This window comes from Bison bison, unplaced genomic scaffold (genome assembly GCF_000754665.1).
Source record: "Bison bison bison isolate TAMUID 2011002044 unplaced genomic scaffold, Bison_UMD1.0 scf7180017864035, whole genome shotgun sequence".
In the NCBI taxonomy this organism is placed as follows: domain Eukaryota; kingdom Metazoa; phylum Chordata; class Mammalia; order Artiodactyla; family Bovidae; genus Bison; species Bison bison.
Genome location: NW_011494607.1, coordinates 12,411,952 through 12,432,979, shown reverse-complemented (window position 1 = coordinate 12,432,979; position 21,028 = coordinate 12,411,952). Strand labels below are relative to the sequence as shown.

At 36.0% G+C, this 21,028-nt stretch overlaps 1 protein-coding gene across 1 annotated transcript in view; it reads left to right on the top strand.

Moving 5' to 3' along the window:
- The window catches only part of EPHA7 (EPH receptor A7), a 209,628-nt gene that overhangs the window by 187,341 nt on the left and 1,259 nt on the right, over positions 1-21,028 (top strand). The window contains 6 exon segments of the mRNA XM_010834724.1: positions 710-895; positions 1,492-1,553; positions 3,326-3,535; positions 4,249-4,398; positions 17,347-17,540; positions 18,772-18,927. Coding sequence (XP_010833026.1) covers positions 710-895; positions 1,492-1,553; positions 3,326-3,535; positions 4,249-4,398; positions 17,347-17,540; positions 18,772-18,927 — 958 coding nt within the window.

Below are 21,028 nucleotides of genomic sequence, written 5' to 3'. Positions count from 1 at the left end.
GAGCCTGTACTTGTTTATGAAATCTTACAAAAAAAAAGTGAAAAAGAAGCATGTGGTGCAGAGAATTGTGTATCTTTTGTCTCTTGTCAGATTTTTAAGATATTGTTCTATTGTAAGCTATTTCATAATAGTTCTGGCCCATCCAATAAATGAATTTATATTTAAAATAATTAGAATGTTGTGAATATTGCTGGAATATACATCCACTGACTTGATTTATCATCTTCCTGCTGTGTTCATTTTTATTATTTTTTGTTATATTTGTAGCTGTTGTACTGTTTAATTTCATGTAGAAAATTAATATGTATTAATTATTTAAAAGGAAAATTATTTTCTATGTGTACAATGTATCTTCACAGTAATTGTACATTTTTGGATGAAATCCTTTACATCTAGCAAACTTAGGTACATATGAATTCCAGATTTTTAAATCTTTCAGAAGTATTGGTGTTTCAAGTCATGAAAACAATAGCAATATGTATAATTTGCTAATGTGCCCTTATACTCCAGTAAACAGTGTACATTTTGCAGTGTATTTCAAACCTAAATGGTGTTTCTGAAAGAGTTTTTGTTAAGCCAGTTAAAAAAATAGTAGTTTGTGTAACAGTTTAAAAAAGTTTAAAAGTGCTTTTAAAGAATTTAATGCAGTTACTCTGAGAGAGGAGATATTTCTGTAATTAAAATACACCTGCCTGTTCTGTTACTTTAGGAGAATTTGGAGAAGTCTGCAGTGGTCGTTTGAAACTCCCAGGGAAAAGAGATGTTGCAGTAGCCATAAAAACCCTGAAAGTTGGTTACACGGAAAAGCAAAGGAGAGATTTTTTATGTGAAGCCAGCATCATGGGGCAATTTGACCACCCAAATGTTGTCCATTTGGAAGGGGTTGTTACAAGAGGTACATATTGACAGTATATTTCATTTACCAAATGGACTGTCAGAAATCAGTGTTATTTCACAGATACTAAAAAATCAAATTGTAAATACACTGCATATTTTTCATGAGTTTTTCTTTGGATGTGTAACTGACCAAAATAATTTTCTTTTGTGCTACCATCTCAGACAAAAAGTGGATAAATGAATGAGGGTTGAGAATTAAAGAATAAATTTGATAGATAGATGGAGTGACAGATATTTTCATTTATCTTCAAAAGTCATAAATGTAGTACAGTTTAGTCTTTCCATTTTCTGTAAAGTGTCATTTTCTCTGAGTTTTGTTCACAAAACGGGAGTCAGAAGAACACATTGACTTTTATTGTTTAATTTTATCAATCATGACTATGTTCCAAACAGACAGTTAATGATTCTGTGTTTAGCAGCAGCACTTGAAATGTTAGAAATACTCACCACTCACCCAGTCAGTCTTTCAAAAGAGCACTAGATATTTTATCTGGGGTGAGAAACAGAATAAATCGGAAGTTTACATTACAACTTTTTTTTAAAATTATATATATATATATATATTTATTTATTTATTTATTTTTTTAATTTTAGGGAAGCCAGTCATGATTGTAATAGAATTCATGGAAAATGGAGCCCTAGATGCATTTCTCAGGGTAAGTAACAAAATTATTCTCCCATTCTAAATATACTATACCTGTTACCAATGTAATTTTCTGAACTTTTCTTTGCAGTATAAAATGTGAACAGTAGAAACTTGAACAGGTCACAAAATTGTCTTTGAAAAGCAGCTTTAAAAAGTCTTAAGACTTGATTGAGGAAGATTTTTTGAGCATTTAAGCGATATAATGTCATTTAAAAATAGTTTCCATTGATATATTACCACAAATACTGAGGATACTGGAAGCCCTGTAATTGGAATACTTGCTGCAGAGTAGCATTTTACTTTTTCAAATTTACAATTATAAATGAAATACAGAGGTAATACAGAGAAAAAGTGAGATAACCATTCAATGTTGGTAGGACTCTACTCTATGGAACCATTTCTACTAATAGTGTTATATGAACATCAAGCTTAAAATAAAGAATTATTGACATTTTAAAGTATGTTATTTTTAATAAATAATAAGTTCTGAATGTCAAACATACATATTTTTATGTTCAGACTTTTCATCTAAGAACATGAAGAGGTGTTGACCTTTTTTCAAAGGGCGAAGAGAAAATAGTAAGGAAGAGAACATGCAGAGATCATACATGATCTAGAATGGAACATTCAATCCAGATTAATAAGCATTAAGGGGATTTTGACGTGCTGTGTCTTGTTAATATGCATAGCTGTCAACTTTCTAGAAGAAAGCATCACTTAGCAAATTCGTCTGTACAAACCGCTGTCAGCTTGCATTGTATTTGGAATTCAACTGGAGAAATCTGTGGGTTAAAAATAAGTTAGAAATATATGGTGGCCAGTTGGTTGCAAAGAGTTCTCAATCCCATTTATTAGCACATCTACCTCAGGGAATCTTTGTTGCAAGTAATATTACTACCTACAGCACAATGAAAAGTAGAAGATGAAAACAATCAGCTGGTACAATCCCTTTCTACCTCTTAATTTCTCTCCATTTTTACTCAAAGATTTTTTCACCCTTCCTTTTTTTTACCATTTGGATAAAAAAATCTAATATATATGTCTTCATCCTTTTTATATATGTTTAGACTATTTATGTAAATTTTTAGCAAGTGGGTAAAATGCTTAGCTGTCAGGGCTATTTTTTTAATATTTCATTCCCTAACTTCTTGATGATCTGTGCTTTTATTTTGGGGCTTCCCTGACAGCCCAGTTGGTAAAGAATCTGTCTGCAATGCAGGAGACCCTGGTTCAATTCCTGGGTTTCTGCTGAAGAAGAGATAGGCTACCCACTCCAGTATTCTTGGGCTTCACTTGTGGCTCAGCTGGTAAAGAATCTGCCTGCAATGTGGGAGACCTGGATTCAATCCTTGGGTTCGGAAGATCCTCTGGAGAAGGGAAAGGCTACCCACTCCGGTATCGTGGCCTGGAGAATTCCATAGACTGTATAGTCTGTGGGGTCACAAAGAGTTGGACAGGACTGAGTGACTTTCACTTTCACTTTCCCTAACTTTGACTTAAAAATTAGCATATACTTTTGGATTTGCGTGCTTTGAAGCTATTAATTAATACCAGTTACATATCAATATAAATAAATGATTACTAGAACTCTATTTTATATTATTTGACTTTCAAGTTAAATCAGCACCTGTTGTTTTTCACAGATGTCTGTATTATGTAGAAAATTAAGTAGTAATTCCTCTTATATGACAGAAAATCACTTGTGTGCAGACATTTTTCATGGTAATTTTTTTCTCTTTTCAAAGTATGGTTAACTGGACTTTCATTTTTGTCTTCCTGTAGAAACACGATGGGCAATTTACAGTCATTCAGTTAGTAGGAATGCTGAGAGGAATTGCTGCTGGAATGAGATATTTGGCTGATATGGGATATGTTCACAGGGACCTTGCAGCTCGCAATATTCTTGTCAACAGCAATCTTGTTTGTAAAGTGTCAGATTTTGGCCTGTCCCGGGTTATAGAGGACGATCCCGAAGCTGTCTATACAACGACTGTAAGAAAAAGTCTATTATTGCACCTCTTCATATTCCTGCCAATTTTCCTACTGAGAAAGCAGGGCTTAATAATACAAAACGAAACAGGAGAAAAGAGGCAAATTGATCTCTACCTTTGTTAGTTGTGACTTTTTTTTCCTTTTGGAAGAATCATCATCGCTTTTACAGTCTTCATATAGACTAAGAGGAGAAGTAATGATAAGAATGTCAATAGCTTATTTCATATTGGGATGCTTATATATATAATATACATTACAGCATTTGGTTAATAGTGGTCATAGTTGTAGCAGAAAACTATAATCCCACTTTTTAATCAAGATTTTAAGAAAATATTAACTATGCTAATTCTTGTAAGTTTGCAAGATTAGAAAAAAGGAAAATATATGGGGATTGACTTGTATACTATTATTCCAATATTTCTTTCCATTTTAGTAGTTATTTTACCTCATTTGTCATTGTCTTTTTGACTAGACTCTGGCCATACAACCACATAAGTTTATAATTGATTTGCCTTAGAATTTAAAACTTAACCATGACATTTAAAAAGCAAGTTAGTAACTTTAAATACACTTGGAGAAATTCAAGATGAACAGACCTGATACTGCTGAGTTGTCAACCAAATACACAGGCATTTAGCTTAGCCTTATAGTTCTACTATAAATGATTTATATGTCATTATATATATCTAAAATGTCAATTTCTTTTAATACAGGGTGGAAAAATTCCAGTAAGGTGGACAGCACCTGAAGCCATCCAATACCGGAAATTCACATCAGCCAGCGACGTATGGAGCTATGGAATAGTCATGTGGGAAGTTATGTCTTATGGAGAGAGACCTTATTGGGACATGTCAAATCAAGATGTAGGTGTTATACTACTTAAACAAAAAGGATTTAATACATTAATATTCATTTTATGGGAACATGTAGGTAATGGCTCATAAGAAGAAACTTTTACAGTTCTAAAAAACATGGTTGCTGAGTTTTCACGATTATTACCACAAATTACCACAATAATTACTGGCAATGGCACCCCACTCCAGTACTCTTGCCTGGAAAATCCCATGGATGGAGGAGCCTGGTAGTCTGCAGTCCATGGGGTTGCTAAGAGTAGGACATGACTGAGAGACTTCACTTTCACTTTTCACTTTCATGCATTGGAGAAGGAAATGGCAACCCACTCCAGTGTTCTTGCCAGGAAAATCCCAGGGATGGGGGAGCCTGGTGGGCTGCTGTCTATGGGTCACACAGAGTCGGACACGACTGATGTGACTTAGCAGCAGCAGCAGCAGTGGTTCAACTAATTTTCTTTTGTCTTCATTTTGAAGAATTGCTTTTTCTTTTTCATTTAAATTCTCTGGACCTAATAGAGGCCGGAAAAGGATATTTCTTTAATAAAAGTAATGATGCTGAGCTTGCACAGCTTTAGTGGGAGAGTCACCTGAGTAAAAGATTAATTTATGGAGGGGAGAGAAGGAAGGCTGTGTATTATTTTGTCTTTGAAGCTTATCTTTCTTTTGCTTTTAATTTCCTGAAAAATTCTGTTTAAATTATGTTGTTGGTTGATTTAGTTAAGTTTTAATTTCATGAGACAACGTAAATATAACAACCAATATGTGTTTCATAGAAATATTTTAGAATATAATCACAATGGGAATATCTTTTAAAAATAAAACTTATTAAATGTGTATCCTGTGGCTAAGGCAACAAGTACATTGTTAACCTTTGAGAAAAGAAACTGATGATAGTTCTCGGGTGTATACATCTCACTCCAAGAGACTGTTTATAAAACAATATAGCATAAGGGCTTCCCTGGTGGCTCAGATGGTAAAGAATCTGCCTGCAATGCAGGTAGACCTGGGTTCAATCCCTGAGTCAGGAAAATCCGTTGATGAAAAAAATGGCAACCCACTCCAGTATTCTTGCCTTGAGAATCCCAGGGACACAGGAGCCTGGCAGGCTACAGTCCATGGGGTCACAAAGAGTCGGACATGACTGAGTGATTAACACTGCAACAATAGCATAAGAGCAACTAAATATTTACTTCTATAAGTTGAATTTTATAAAATTAACATTTTTGTAAGGCAGAAACTTACAAATACTGTCAGATTCATATGCCTTTATTGAAAATGTGAGTGAAATTTAGATAAAAGTAGTGTAAATGTAAAATCTAGGAAGGTACCCTACATTAAACTAGAAATACGGAGAAGACCTTGGTTCATAGCGGAGGAGAGAATTCACCAAGGGAACACTTTGGAAAGTGCAGAAACAAAGGCTTAGTGAAGTGTATGTGGACCAACTAACTAGAGTCACTCTCCTATAACAGAGATACATAATTAGTGATCTGAAATGAAGATTGTATGCATGTGCTAAGTCACTTCAGTCATGTCCAACTCTGCGACCCTATGAACTCTGTCCATGGGATTCTCCAGGCAAGAATACCAGAGTGTGTTGCCATGCCCTCCTCCAGGGGATCTTCCCAATCCAGAGATTGAACCCATGTCTCTCAAGTGTCCTGCAAAAGGCAGGTTCTTTACCTTGAGCACCACCTGGGAAGCCCCTGAAATGAAGATTAGGTTGGGGTAAATTGACAAAAAAAGTGTTTTAAGGAGTTTGGAAATGATAAGCATGCATGCTCTTGAAGAATAGAGTAAAAAAAAAAAAATAAGTGGTGCTTGACGAAAGTCTATATTACCATTGAGAAAAAGCATGTGACAAGCAAACCAGTTTGAAGTACTGAATTCTTGAGATATTATAAACCTGTGTAACAACAGAAGCTGCTGCTGAGTCGCTTCAGTCGTGTCCGACTCTGTGCGACCCCAGAGACGGCAGCCCACCAGGCTCCCTCGTCCCTGGGATTCTCCAGGCAAGAACACTGGAGTGGGTTGCCATTTCCTCCTCCAATGCATGAAAGGGAAGAGCGAAAGTGAAGTCGTTCAGTTGTGCCCGACTCTTAGCGACCCCATGGATTGCAGCCTACCAGGCTCCTCCGTCGATGGGATTTTCCAGGCAAGAGTACTGGAATGGGGTGCCATTGCCTTCTCCAACAGAAGCTGACTAAGGTTAAAACTGAGTTATTTTTCAAAAATAGATCATAATCATTGTTATATAAAATTAGTTTTTTTTTTTTTTTAATTTTCCCTATCAAGTTCCTATGTTTCTTAAAACTAGTAAGTTATTTTCAGACAACTAAAATCAGACTGTTTGTTGGAAGGTGATTTTCAGTACTTCTTTAAACAAATTTCAGCATTGACTACAAAATTCACAGCGAAAAGAAGGAGAGGTTTGAAAAAATCATTTACTATTTTGAGTTGAATAATGACATAAAACTTTTTTAATGGGGGTCTCTTTATTTTTGGTTTTGGTTTTTTGAAGATAAAAATCTGAATGATGAGTCCGTTTGGCAGAGGCAAAGTTGTTAATATTTGACAGGTCTCAGTGTCAAAGATTTCATGGACTGTCAAAATGTGGGCAAACAAATCCTTGGGGCAGAGAAAGAGAAATATTTACATTCCCTAGACACTCAGTAGAGTTTCATTTCTTTTGACACCTTCCTTCTGTACTAGATTCAAACATAAAGGAATGACAGGAATATAAGATAACTTTAAATTTAAAGTTCACTTAACTTCTAAAAACAAATAATAGAAATGGTTAAGAAAAAAAAATCTTCTATTTTAGATTTAAAATTCCCATTTGTTTTTATTAAAAATTAAATATCATAATATATATTTTGCCTTTCAAGTTTTAATATTTTTACTGATCAAATGAAGTTTTAAAAGCACAGTGTTTAATTGTGACCTAGAACGTTAAACACCATCTTTCTCTTTTTTTTCAATTGCAGAGGTCTGAATTATATTATTAAATTTAAATGCAAGAGATTACCTACACAGTTCAGGTTTTATAGTGACATTGATATTAACATTCTTCCTAAAGGATAATATTCATTATTTTATACTTCTGTTAAACTGCTATTTGATCAATTATATATTTCATTTTCAATATACAAATAGTGGAACAAACTTGAATTTAAATAATGAATTCCACTATAGTAAAAATGATTCTCTAGAGAAAGCTTTTTTACTTGGAGTCTCCAGGTAGGAGACTGTGGAGAGACTTAAATGATCTACCAGCTCCTTGATGTCTCTGGAAATCCTGTTTATGTGACTATATTTTATTTTTCTGAAAATTATGCTTTTATCTATTCTTCAGAGATATTAATATTTAAAATATTAGATTGATTGAAAGAAATCACTTTATATGATTTAAATTTAGTGCTAGAAATTTGTCAAGGATTTTATAAAACCCTCAAATTTTCAAATACCTTAGATTATAAGAGAATTTTCTTAAGACATGTGAAACAAGATAACTTAAGACCTAATTTGATAATCAGGTTTGTCAGGAATGCCACAAACTCTGGGCTGAAAACTAAATAAAGTGAGGTTTCTGTGGTTACTCTGAAGAAATAAAAAAGGGGGTGCTCCTTATTAGTAGGGGGCTTCCTGGGTGACACTAGTGGTAAAGAATCCACCTGCCAATACAGGAGATGCAAGAGATATGGGTTCGATCCCTGGGTCGGAAAGATCTCCTGGAGGAGGGCATGTGTGCGGGCAGAAGAGCCTGGCAGGCTACAGTCCATGGGGTCGCAGAGTCCGACATAAATAAAGTGACTGAGCACGAAGTCCCTTAGTATCCATAGAATATCGGATCCAGGACCCTGGCAGACACTAAAATCTGTGAATACTCAAGTCCCTTATATAAAATGACATTGTTTTTGCACTAAACTTGTGAACACCCTCCTGTATACTTTAAATTATCTTCAGATTACTTACAATGCCTAATACAATATAGATATTATGTAAATAGGTATAAATACAATGGAAATGCTGTATAAATAGTAACTGGCATGTGGCAGATTCAAGTTGTGCTTTCTGGAATGTTCTGATTTTCCTTTTTCTTTTTGAGTATTTTTACCCATGGATGCAGAATCTGAAGATGCAAAGTCTCAGGATATGGAAGTATTGTAAAATCAGTGAGGTAGACAGTTGCCAGGGGGCTTTGGCCACAATCTACACAGAGGAATGAACAAGACCATGTCAGGAAAAAATGATATGCTTATGTATGAAGATACTTACACCCAAATGGTTCCAAGTAGGAAAAGGAGTACGTCAAGGCTGTATATTGTCACCCTGCTCATTTAACTTATATGCAGTGTACATCATGAGAAACGCTGGGCTGGAAGAAGCACAAGCTGGAATCAAGATTGCTGGGAGAAATATCAATAACCTCAGATATGCAGATGACACCACCCTTATGGCAGAAAGTGAAGAGGAACTAAAAAGCCTCTTGATGAAAGTGAAAGAGGAGAGTGAAAAAGTTGGCTTAAAACTCAACATTCAGAAAACGAAGATCATGGCATCTGGTCCCATCACTTCATGGCAAATAGATGGGGAAACAGTGGAAACAGTGTCAGACTTTATTGTTTTAGGCTCCAAAATCACAGCAGATGGTGACTGCAGCCATGAAATTAAAAGATGCTTACTCCTTGGAAGGAAAGTTATGACCAACCTAGATAGCATTTTCAAAAGCAGACACATTACTTTGCCAACAAAGTTCCATCTAGTCAAGGCTATGGTTTTCCAGTGGTCATGTATGGATATGAGAGTTGGACTGTGAAGAAGGCTGAGTGCCGAAGAATTGATGCTTTTGAACTGCGGTGTTGGAGAAGACTCTTGAGAGTCCCTTGCACTGCAAGGAGATGCAACCAGTCCATCCTAAAAGAGATCAGTACTGGGTGTTCATTGGACTGATGCTAAAGCTGAAACTCCAATACTTTGGCCACCTCATGCGAAGAGCTGACTCATTGGAAAAGACTCTGAGGCTGGGAGGGATTGGGGGCAGGAGGAGAAGGGGACGACAGAGGATGAGATGGCTGGTTGGCATCACCGACTTTATGGACATGCATCTGAGTGAACTCCGGGAGTCAGTGATGGACAGGGAGGCCTGGCATGCTGCAATTCATGGGGATGCAAAGAGTTGGACACGACTGAGCAACTGAACTGAACTGACAGCCAAATTTTTTTCATGTGCCCATAACGTCCATGAGTTTTAACTGCAATAGAAACAGTTAGAATCTAAGCATTTGCAATTAAAGCCAAGAGAGTAGGCTTTCCCATATATCTCCAGCTTTCATTCTTCTTTATAATCTGTAGGTGGTTAGCCCTTTTCATTAATGACTTTTCAAAGAGCAACCGTATGTGTATAAATGGAGTCAAATATAAAAAGTAATACTCAAATTGGAAATACTTACACTTGGTATTCACAGAAGATTTTAATTGAATTTATGTCTCAATTCACATGGGCTTCCCTGGTAGCTCAGCTGGTAAAGAATCCACCTGCAATGCAGGAGACCCCAGTTCGATTCCTGTGTCAGGAAGATCAGCTGAAGAAGGGATGGGCTACCCACTCCAGTTCTTGGGTTTCCCTGCTAGCTTAGCTGGTAAAGGCTTTGCCTGAAATGCAGGAGATCTTGGTCCTCCTGCAGGAGGAGATCCTTCTCCCCTGGAGAAGGGAATGGCTACCCACTCCAGTATTCTGGCCTGGAGAATTTCATGGACTGTATTGTCCATGGGGTCGCAAAGAGTTGGACACGACTGAGCGACTTTCACTTCACTTTTATGTCTTAGTTCAAATGTAATTTTCATAGTCAAATTATGAAATTTTAAAATTCTCATTCTATGGATTACTTTTTTTTTCTATTTATCATATTCCACAAAGTTGTTTCTTCTTATTTCAAGGTAGGCCAATACATCATTAGTTTTACTAATAGGAGTCATAAGGATAATAAAAGATTAAACTTTCATAAAGATAGGAGACATAAAGGTAATTCCTTAAAATGGTCCATGAAAAGACACTTAAAAGCTTTGAAAACATAATATGCTTAAAACTAAATTTATTCTCAACTAAATTGTGAGCCCTCAACTTTTCCTTTTAAAAGTTATGACTGATTTATTACTTTGATTTGTCTTATATTATGATAGAAAAGAAGTGTAGATTTTTTGGTAAAACTTTGTCATAGTTCTGTATTGAGGTCCAAATATTTAATTGCATAAAATATGGGTCATGTTCCTATGAAGTTAATGAGATAAAAATTGGCACAACAGGAGAACAGAAGCCAATCATGTTATATCATATTTTGAGTTATTATATGCCTATTATCATGGGGTCTGTTCATGCTCCTTTTTGCCTTAATTACATGGTTATATTTTAGTCAGTTCAGTTCAGTTCAGTTTAGTCGCTCAGTCATGTCTGACTCTTTGTGACCCCATGAATTGCAGCACGCCAGGCCTCCCTGTCCATCACTAACTCCCGGAGTTCACTCAAACTCACATCCATCGAGTCAGTGATGCCATCCAGCCATCTCATCCTCTGTCTTCCCCTTCTCCTTCTGCCCCCAATCCCTCCCAGCATCAGAGTCTTTTCCAATGAGTCAGCTCTTCGCATGAGGTGGCCAAAGTATTGGAGTTTCAGCTTTAGCATCATTCCTTCCAAAAAACACCCAGGACTAATCTCCTTTAGAATGGACTGGTTGGATCTCCTTCCAGTCCAAGGGACTCTCAAGAGTCTTCTCCAACACCACAGTTCAAAAGCATCAATTCTTCGGCACTCAGCCTTCTTCACAGTCCAACTCTCACATCCATACATGACCACTGGAAAACCATAGCCTTGACTAGATGGAACTTTGTTGGCAAAGTAATGTGTCTGCTTTTGAATATGCTATCTAAGTTGGTCATAACTTTCCTTCCAAGGAGTAAGAGTCTTAATTTCATGGCTGCAGTCACCATCTGCAGTGATTCTGGAGCCTAAAACAATAAAGTCTGACACTGTTTCCACTGTTTCCCCATCTATCTCCCAGGAAGTGATGGGACCAGATGCCATGATCTTCGTTTTCTGAATGTTGAGTTTTAAGCCAACTTTTTCACTCTCCTCTTTCACTTTCATCAGGAGACTTTTTAGTTCCTCTTCACTTTCTGCCATAAGAGTGGTGTCATCTGCATATCTGAGGTTATTGATATTTCTCCCAGCAATCTTGATTCCAGCTTGTGCTTCTTCCAGCCCAGCGTTTCTCATGATGTACTCTGCATATAAGTTAAATGAGCAGGGTGACAATATACAGCCTTGACGTACTCCTTTTCCTATTTGGGATAATTTTAGTAATAATACTGAAATACATCTCGGCAAGCAAATGAGTTTGTTTTCCAAGTATTTCTTTACTTCTGTAGTAAAGAAGTATCCCCTGATGGATAAGTAAGTGTTCCCTTACAATGTCATTTACCCTGGTCACTTCATATTCTTCTAGGAATGATCTAGAATTAGAAATTTCTTTCAATGTGCTTCTTTTGTTCTTTGACTCTTATTAGAGTACTAAGACAAGATCTAGACACAGAAATCCAAGGGGGTTCTAGTAATTTTACAAAAAAGTTGTTTCAATGAATTCCATGGATAATTACGTAATGCTTTAAGAAGTGTAGGATCAGGGATCTTAGTGTGTGTTTTTTGCTGTTTCTGAGAATATGTAACTGTTCGCAACAGTGCACTTTTTGTTTTCCCAGTTGGAAATATAAGCAGCTCTTAACAGCATCAGCGCTGGTCAGACAGCCTATGTCAAATTCTGTCCCTTCTACTAAGAGCTCTATGATGTTTTCCGTGCTTAACTTCTCAGCGCCTCTAATTCTTTGTCTCTGGAATCAGTATAGTAACACTTGCCTAATAAGGTTTCTGTAAAGATTGAATGAGATAATTAAAACAGTGCTAATCATATAGCATATGGAGAAGGAAATGGCAGCCCACTCCAGTATTCTTGCCTGGAGAATCCCATGGACAGAGGAGCCTGGTGGGCTACAGTCCAAGGGGTCGCAAAGAGTCAGACACGACTGAGCGACTTCACTTTCACTTTCTTTTCAATCATATAGCAAGTATTCAATAAAGATTTACTATGATTCTTGTATCCTTAAAAGATAAGTTGTTTTTCTAGCAGGCTAACCAAATAAAAGCTGCAGAGCCTCAAAGCTTCAGTCCTGTCTGAATCATCATCCCATGAGGTGGGTTTATCTTCAACAGGCTTGCCTTGAATTATGACAAAGCTGTCTTCCCACTGGTTCAGCCTTAAAGAATCTGCCTTCCAATGCAGGAGACGTGAGTTCGATCTCTGAGTCAGGAAAATGCCCTGGAGAAGGACATGGCAATGGCAACCCAATCCAGTATTCTTGTGGTGGAAATCCCATAGACAGAAAAGCTTGGCAGGCTACAGTCCGTGGGGTCTCAAAAGAGTCAGATCCAACTTACTGACTGGACAGCAACAACATGCTGTATAGAGGCCAAGGTTCCCAGCACACATCTCTGGTGCCTCTGTAGGTAGGAGCATGATTGTTAATGGGAACTTCAGGGTCCCTAAATCTATTGCCAGTTGAGAACATCTCTTATTTTAAATGTTGTATTTTGCTTCTGCTCCTTTAAAAATGTGTAAACCACTGTGTTTTTGAGAGCTAGAAGTTTCATTTTGTATTGATAAATGTTCTCTGTTATAATAATAGGCATTGTCAAATTTCTGTAATGCAGTAGGATATCTACAGAAGCTCATTAACTCTTTCATTCCTGTAGAGTTATTTAATAGTACTCTACATGATTCATTGGCACAAAGATTTTAAGACTATATTGTGCTCAAAGCCAAAGAATTCTAATTGGAGAGCTATTGAAGAGTATTATGTTAGGAGAATCATGGTAAAGTTTAGATGTACTTTTAAAAGATTATTTAGAGGGAAATGAGAAAGGAAAGATTTTTCTACTTGCTTTGTTCTTTTCAGGACTTCTGAGAAAAATCTACAAGTGGGAAATAGGAGGTGGTAGAAAATGATAAACACTGCCCTAATCTTATGAGTCTGGGGATAAAGTCCTGAGAATTCAGAAAAATACTGTATATATTCAAATACAAACAACCTAAATATGAGGAAAGCCACTCTTCCCAGTTAAAAAAACCCCCCCCCCACAGTTGTTTGTTATTTGGTCATTTTAAGTATATAAAGTTTTGCTAGTTATTTACTTATTCACAACTTGAACCTCTGTTTAAATAACTTAATCCAGCTTTCCAAAGCACATTATTTTGACTTTTATCTAACTTGTTTAACATAGAGCAGTTTTGAATCCTAGAACAGTGATGTCCCTGGAGTCTTATACAAAGCGACATGAAATTCTTTGCATTTAAAAGTTTTTTTTTTTTTTTTAATCAAATTCCTCCTGCAGTTAAATATTTGTGATCTTTGTGGAGTTCCCATGTGTGTATGTTTTCTAGTGTGCTTTTTAAAAGGATATTTTACAGGAATTTTTACAATGATATCCAGCATTTGTAGTTATAAGTCATAAACAGGAAAAATTTTTAAATTCAGTCATATGACTTTCATTAGCATTCAGTATCAATACTGATTAAAGTGACTAAAGGCTAAGGTGTTTTTTCCATAGCTTTTATTCAAAATAAAGCACTGACGGAAAAATCCCATAATGTGTGATTTTGTAAAGACCACCACATAACTACGAGAAAACAGCTCCATTGCATACACACACGTATATATATATATGTATATTTTTTCTGTGTGTTCTATTTTAATCTAATACATTTGTGGTATTTTCTACAATACTTCTTCCTATCCCTCCAATACCAATTTAATGAAACAAATATAAGGTAACATTTTAAAAGTTGCTGTTTGCAAAATTAATAATCTTTAGGGTAAATCATATTTAAAGCAAAAATACATAAGCAGAATTAATTTACACTAACCCACTAACCTAATTTTCAGAATAAAGCCATTTCCAATTACAGCACTGTACGAGATCCATATTGTTGTTGTTTAGTTGCCAAGTAGTGTCCGGCTCTTTGAGACTCCATGGACTGTGGGCCACCAGGCTCCTCTGTCCGTGGGATTCTTCTCCAGGCAAGAGAAATGGAGTGGGTTGCCATTTCCTTCTCCAGAGGATCTTCCCAACCCAGGGATCAAACCTATGCCTCCTGCAGGCAAACTCTTTACCACTGAGCCACCAAGGAACCCCCAAAATATTGCAGAGAGATCCATATACATATATGAAAAAATGCTTCTATCATTTGAATATATTGTATTTAGGAAGCAATATCATCAGAAAGTGGTCACTAATTGGCTATACATATAAGAAAGTCTAGATTGTTCTCACTTCAGCTTTTCGGACTGGGATGACTGGAAGTGTCGTTAATTGAAAGACTAAGAGCTTTGGGGAAAAGGTAAAAAAAAAATCAATTTTAAATAAAGTATGAGGTTACTATGGAAAGTCCAAGGGAAGATGTCTGGTAAACTGGTGGACCTACCACCTAGTGATCAGGGGAGAATTTGGGCTGAGGATTTTATATTTATGAAAACTTTCAAAAATTACTGTAGTTAAGTTTATCTCTTTAACTTTTAAACTGTATCAGTTTGCATGTATAAATTTCCCTTAAAGAAAAGTGAACACTGTGGTTCTTATACTAAGGATTTTCTTGAAAAATTGTTGATGCTAGCTACTTTGCTTATTCCATCTTCAGTTCAGTTCAGTTCAGTCGCTCAATAGTGTCCGACTCTTTGCGACCCCATGAATCGCAGCACGCCAGGCCTCCCTGTCCATCACCAACTCCCGGAGTTCACCCAGACTCACATCCATCGAGTCAGTGATGCCATCCAGCCATCTCATCCTCTGTCGTCCCCTTCTCCTCCTGCCCCCAGTCCCTCCCAGCATCAGAGTCTTTTCCAAGTATTCCATCTTACAACCTCTTATATTTAAATGTGCTATTTTTTAATGTCAGCAAGCAAGGCTATATTTCCCTGAAAACAATAAGTTCATCAACATTTCTTAAAGACAGCTTTTGTCTGCCTACTTTAGTCCTATTTTCTTCAAAAACTCAGGGTTACCTCTTTTTTTTTTTTTTTTTCAGAGTCATTTTTTTCCCTACATTTCTACTACTCTTATGTTAGCATCGAAAGATTTGTTAATCCCCCTTGAATAATATTTTTATTTTTTACAAGTCCTTATTTTGTTTTTATTTTTCTTTTTGCCTACCTATTATTTTCCCTCTGCTGCTTAGATTTGTAACAATTTCTGATTTTATGAGAAGTTTAAATGACTGTGTCATGAGAATGGGCTGCATACATCATTGGTTTGAAAACCTCCATTTTGTTTTTTTTAATTTAGAGTTTAGTCATTAGGAAAAATAATAGTCTGGAGAGATTATTTATATTTTGAATATATCTATTTTAAAGCATAACTGTGAGGACTGTGTCTTCTGTATTGCTGAAAAATTCTGCTTTGGAATAGGCTCATCAGTGGTGAAGTTTACAAAATTGCACCTGGTACATGCAGGTGATTTTGAGTAAGGACAGTAAATAATGGAAATCTTTGGATATTGTATTGACATAATTTTCACAAAATCTATCTTAAGGACTGGCCTTTTTTTTTTTTTTAATCTTGAAGCCAAAAAAAAAAGTTTTTGAAGTGATAGAAAGGGTGTTTTATATAGAATAAATAATGACATTTTAATAGGCATTCCCTTTTGTAATAGGGGATATTTGAAAGAGACTTTTATGAAGTCTCATTTCCACATATAGCAGATTGTGTTCTCCTCTCTCTAGTTATGAGAGGTTGCTGACCCTTTTGAGCTTCTATATTTCTGTTACTGAGAAGCCTAATCCCTTCGGGACATGATTATGTGGTACAAACTTTCTGTATGATTTTTCCTGTAGTCCAGTTAATTACTAAAAGTTATATAATTGTAACTTAAGATAATTGTATATCTACACAGATCAATAAAAGCGCTGCAAAAGAAAAAATAAAATAAAATCTACTTTTGCTTTCCACATAAACAAAAAACCCGTCTAAATAAATAATTTTGGGGCTAATTTCCATGCACAGTGTTTATGAAGGCTTATTTTGTACTACCATTCAAAGCTTCTTAAGTTGTTATTAGGTAGTAATAGACAGTAAATAGACAGTAATGTGCTGATGAAGTTGAACAGCCAGGCGCTCTGAGTGGGCAAACTCTGATTTGTAACCTTTCCCTATTTCCTGGTATAATCCTTTCTCTACTCCGTGCCCCGAGGGTGGTTTCAATCTGCCTGTTTGAGGTCACTGGACTCAGAGTTGAGAAACGATCCAATAGCTTTCTGAACAATACAAATCAGTTCTAGAACAAAACTGTATCTTGTAACACTATAACTCCATAGGCATACGCGCTTCATGTTATTTAAAACAATGGTGTGCTTGGAGCATTTTCCGTCATAGTACATTCACATAGTTGGATGTCTTGTTGAAATAATATCATTTGAACTCGGCAGAAAGTGAAACTTTCAGGGCAGGACTACTTCTGGGTAACTCAAAACTTCTTTTTACAACTTGAGGAATTCATAAATGTACAGAAAGATATGTACATGCACAGCTATATATAATAAAATCATTCCATAACATCTTCCCTTTTGAAAACCTCTGGGATGACATTAAAAAATTTTCCATCTGTTGCACCCTGGGTGAACTTAATTGCTGTTCCCTATTGCTGAATTAACTAGGAAATGTCATCATACCCTGAACTTCATGTATCCCTTAATAACATGCTTACTATTCATGGATGTTTTGGGGAAAAAAAAGTAAGTCTTTCACATAGCAGTGTGCTTTACTCTTATGTGGATAAATCACTCTGCCTCCTGGGCAGTTGATTTTATTCTAGTTGAACCTCAGTCAGTAATATTTTAATATCCTTTGGCTATTAGGTTATAAAGGCAATAGAAGAAGGTTATCGCCTGCCAGCACCCATGGACTGCCCAGCTGGTCTTCACCAGCTGATGCTGGATTGTTGGCAGAAGGAACGTGCTGAAAGGCCAAAGTTTGAACAGATAGTTGGAATTCTAGACAAAATGATTCGAAACCCAAATAGTCTGAAGACACCCCTGGGAACATGTAGTAGGTAAGAAATAGCTAAGGAAATGAAATCTGGAAGAAATTCAAACATTCACATGAATCATTTATTTCCGCAGCTCCACCCCAACAGCATGTTGACATTTGTGTTAAATTATTCAAGTTCATAATAAATTTGTTATTTTAATAGAAGTTAATTTTTTTTTCTTTTCAGATGGCTTAACTTAGTTAAATCAATTTAAAAGAGACTTATTAATTATTATTGCTTTTTGAAATATTTAGAATCAATATCACTGGTCATCATTTTAGAAAAATTTCTGAACTGGATGTGTGTGATTTAGTGGCATTTTATATTTTCAAACCATTGCTATTACATGTATTTTTATTGCTGTTGCCTTAGTTTTTTATTATCATTATTATTATTATTATATCCATACTATCTGTTGGATTGTTTGGTTTCAAGTTTAATAGTAAAATGATTCCATGAAGTTAAAGTTTATAAAGGTAATTCAATACATGATTTAAGAGGTATGCTCATTAAAAAGAGCCTAACCACCCCATTTATGTTTTACACTTGGCTTGCTCCATGATAATGTAAATTAGTAGTTATTCAGCTCCAGTTGTCAGGTAAACCTGTTGCACTGTATCTGTAGTATAGTCAGGCCCTTATGAAGAAGCATGAACTCACAAGGTGCTTATAAGAGTCCCATTAGTACAGTGGGTGCATTATGTTCTCAAAAGCACCCTCTGAGAAAGTCTGTGTTTTCTTTACTCCCAGTTAGTTTCAGAGAAGCAGATTAACAAATATTTACTGGTTACAAATATCATTGGCTGTACTTTGAAAAATACATGGAAGATACTCATCATATCTAAATAAAATAGAAATTTTGGAGTTAGTAGTTTTTTTTTTTTTAATTTATTTCATTTAAGTATAGTTCATTCACAGTGTTGTGTTCATTTCTGCCTTATAGCAAAGTGACTCAGTTATACATGTATGTACATTCTTTTTCATATTCCTTTCCATTATGATTTATCACAGGATATTGAATATAGTTCCTTGTGCTACACACTAGGACTTTGTTGCTTATCCATTTGGAGTTTGTAGTTATTGGCCAACCTTTACACATTAGATTTTTATTAGCATATCTGTTTATTTGTTACTATAACATCAATTAAAATATGTAATTTTATTTCATATATCCTTATTTTTCTGGGGGCCAAGACATGCTTTCTTTAGTAGTTCAAGGAAAATTTTGCTTTCCTGTTTTATTCTCACCCAGGCCAATAAGCCCTCTTTTGGATCAAAACACTCCTGACTTCACTACCTTCTGTTCAGTTGGAGAATGGCTACAAGCTATTAAGATGGAAAGATATAAAGATAACTTCACAGCAGCCGGCTACAACTCCCTTGAATCAGTGGCCAGGATGACTATTGAGTAAGCTTCAACTTCTAAAATTATACTTGTGAATGTATCAAGTCAATTCAAGCATTATACATTAGGTCATCTTCCATCTATTAAAGACATATGAACCCCAAAAGCAGGAAGAAAATTATCTAAGTGTGTACCATGTCCCAGGCATTTTGCTAATAGACTTCTGAACACATGATATCTTTTTCAACCTTCATGGCAATAATTTTCTTAAGTCAATAGTCAATAGTTTTGCACACAACAAGGCTAAGGCTCAGAGAATTTAAATATTTGCCCTAAACTGGCTCAGTAGTAAGTGGTGTCTAATTTCTCTCCACAGTCAGTATTCTGCACATCAACCAGTGAGACTTCCTCTTTTATTATTTAGATTCCTAGTCACTGGGGAAATTTTCTCCATTGCAAAAGAGAATTTTTTTTCATCATGTTTGTATCAAACATTAAAAAAATTTCAAAGTTTCATTATCTAAGTACATTATGAAATTCAGTATGATCACTTTCTGAGAAGTTCAAGAAAGCTTAATTCAATTAACCATAATAAGAATTTAACTTAAGCTTTGAAAGTTATGTGATTGATTGACTCATTTGTTTAACCTAAAGAATGACCTGATTTTAAAAAAACTGAAATTACTATGAAGTGGGAGTATAAAGAACTAAATTTTTCTTTCCAGCCCCATCACTGATTATGTAGAAATACATTTAGTATCTCTGGACCTCAGCTGCCTTAGCTGCAGCATAGCTCTTGTGGGCAACGCAGTTCCTCTCAGTCAGGGTGTTTGAAAATGGGAAACAGTTATGAAGGTTCTATTAGCGGGATGCTATTTATGTACTGTTGTGAGAAGTGTTTCACATTTTTTCACATAAAAAGAAAGCTGGCAATCATGTAGTCTTTCCTGGCGTGTTAGGAAATGGCACATACGTGAATTTTGGCATGTGCCTGCTCTCTTAGTTGGTTTTCTGCTAAGCACCACGTGGGTAGAGCTGATGTATTTACACCTGTCTCTCCAAAGCAGTCTACTCTCCTGAAAAACTGTGCTTCTCAAAGTCTTATTAGACCATAGCTAGGAAATACTGCAGTACTCTACTGTTGCTATATTTGAACTACTTGTAGATACCTAAGCTCAGTCATTCGGCCCACTAGGAGAGGTCTGTAGCACAGTCCATACACAGATACAGCTGACTTATGGCAAATTTAAACTATCAAATACTACCCTGGTGGCTCAGACGGTAAAGCGTCTGTCTACAATGCGGGAGACCCGGGTTCAAGCCCTGGGTTGGGAAGATCCCTGGAGAAGGAAATGGCAATCCACTCCAGTGGTATTGCCTGGAAAATCCCATGGACAGAGGAGACTTGTAGGCTACAGTCTATGGGGTCACAAAGAGTCGGACAAGACTGAGCGATTTCACTTTCAAACTATCAAACACAGGTATTGTACACTTTAAGGAATATTTTTTCCCAAAATGTAGTCAAATGATTGAACTAAAGTAAGAATACAAGCAATAATATGCTCAGAATTACAACATGCTAATTAAACTCAGATAATACTTTGCTTGATCCTTGATGATTCTTGATCTGCTAGAGCCAAAAAATGTTTCCATTCATACTGTATCCTATTTTAACAATTAAACATTTTAAACTTCACATAGACTTAAGAATACTACATTGCAAATAATATTTCCTAACCTTACCTTACGGCTCAGCAGTAAAGAATCTGCCTGAAATACAGGAAATGTAGGAGACGTGGGTTCCCTGGGTCAGGAAGATACCCTGGAGTAGGAAATGACAACCCACTCCAGTATTCTTGCTTGGAAAATCCCATGGACAGAGGAGCCTGGCAGGCTACAGTCCATGGGGTCGCAACTGAGTGACACGACTGAGCACACACATATATATAACTTTACCTTAAGTTAATAATAACTTTCGGACTTTGATACTCTCGTTTCTTTTGAAAGCTGCCAATATATGTTGTAATGTGAAAACCACAAGTTACAGAACAATTTACACAATATGGCCCTATTTGTGTACAATATTAAGTGTGCATACATATATGCTTATGTACAAGAAAAAATGTATATGCATATATATATATATATATATATACTGTCTCTT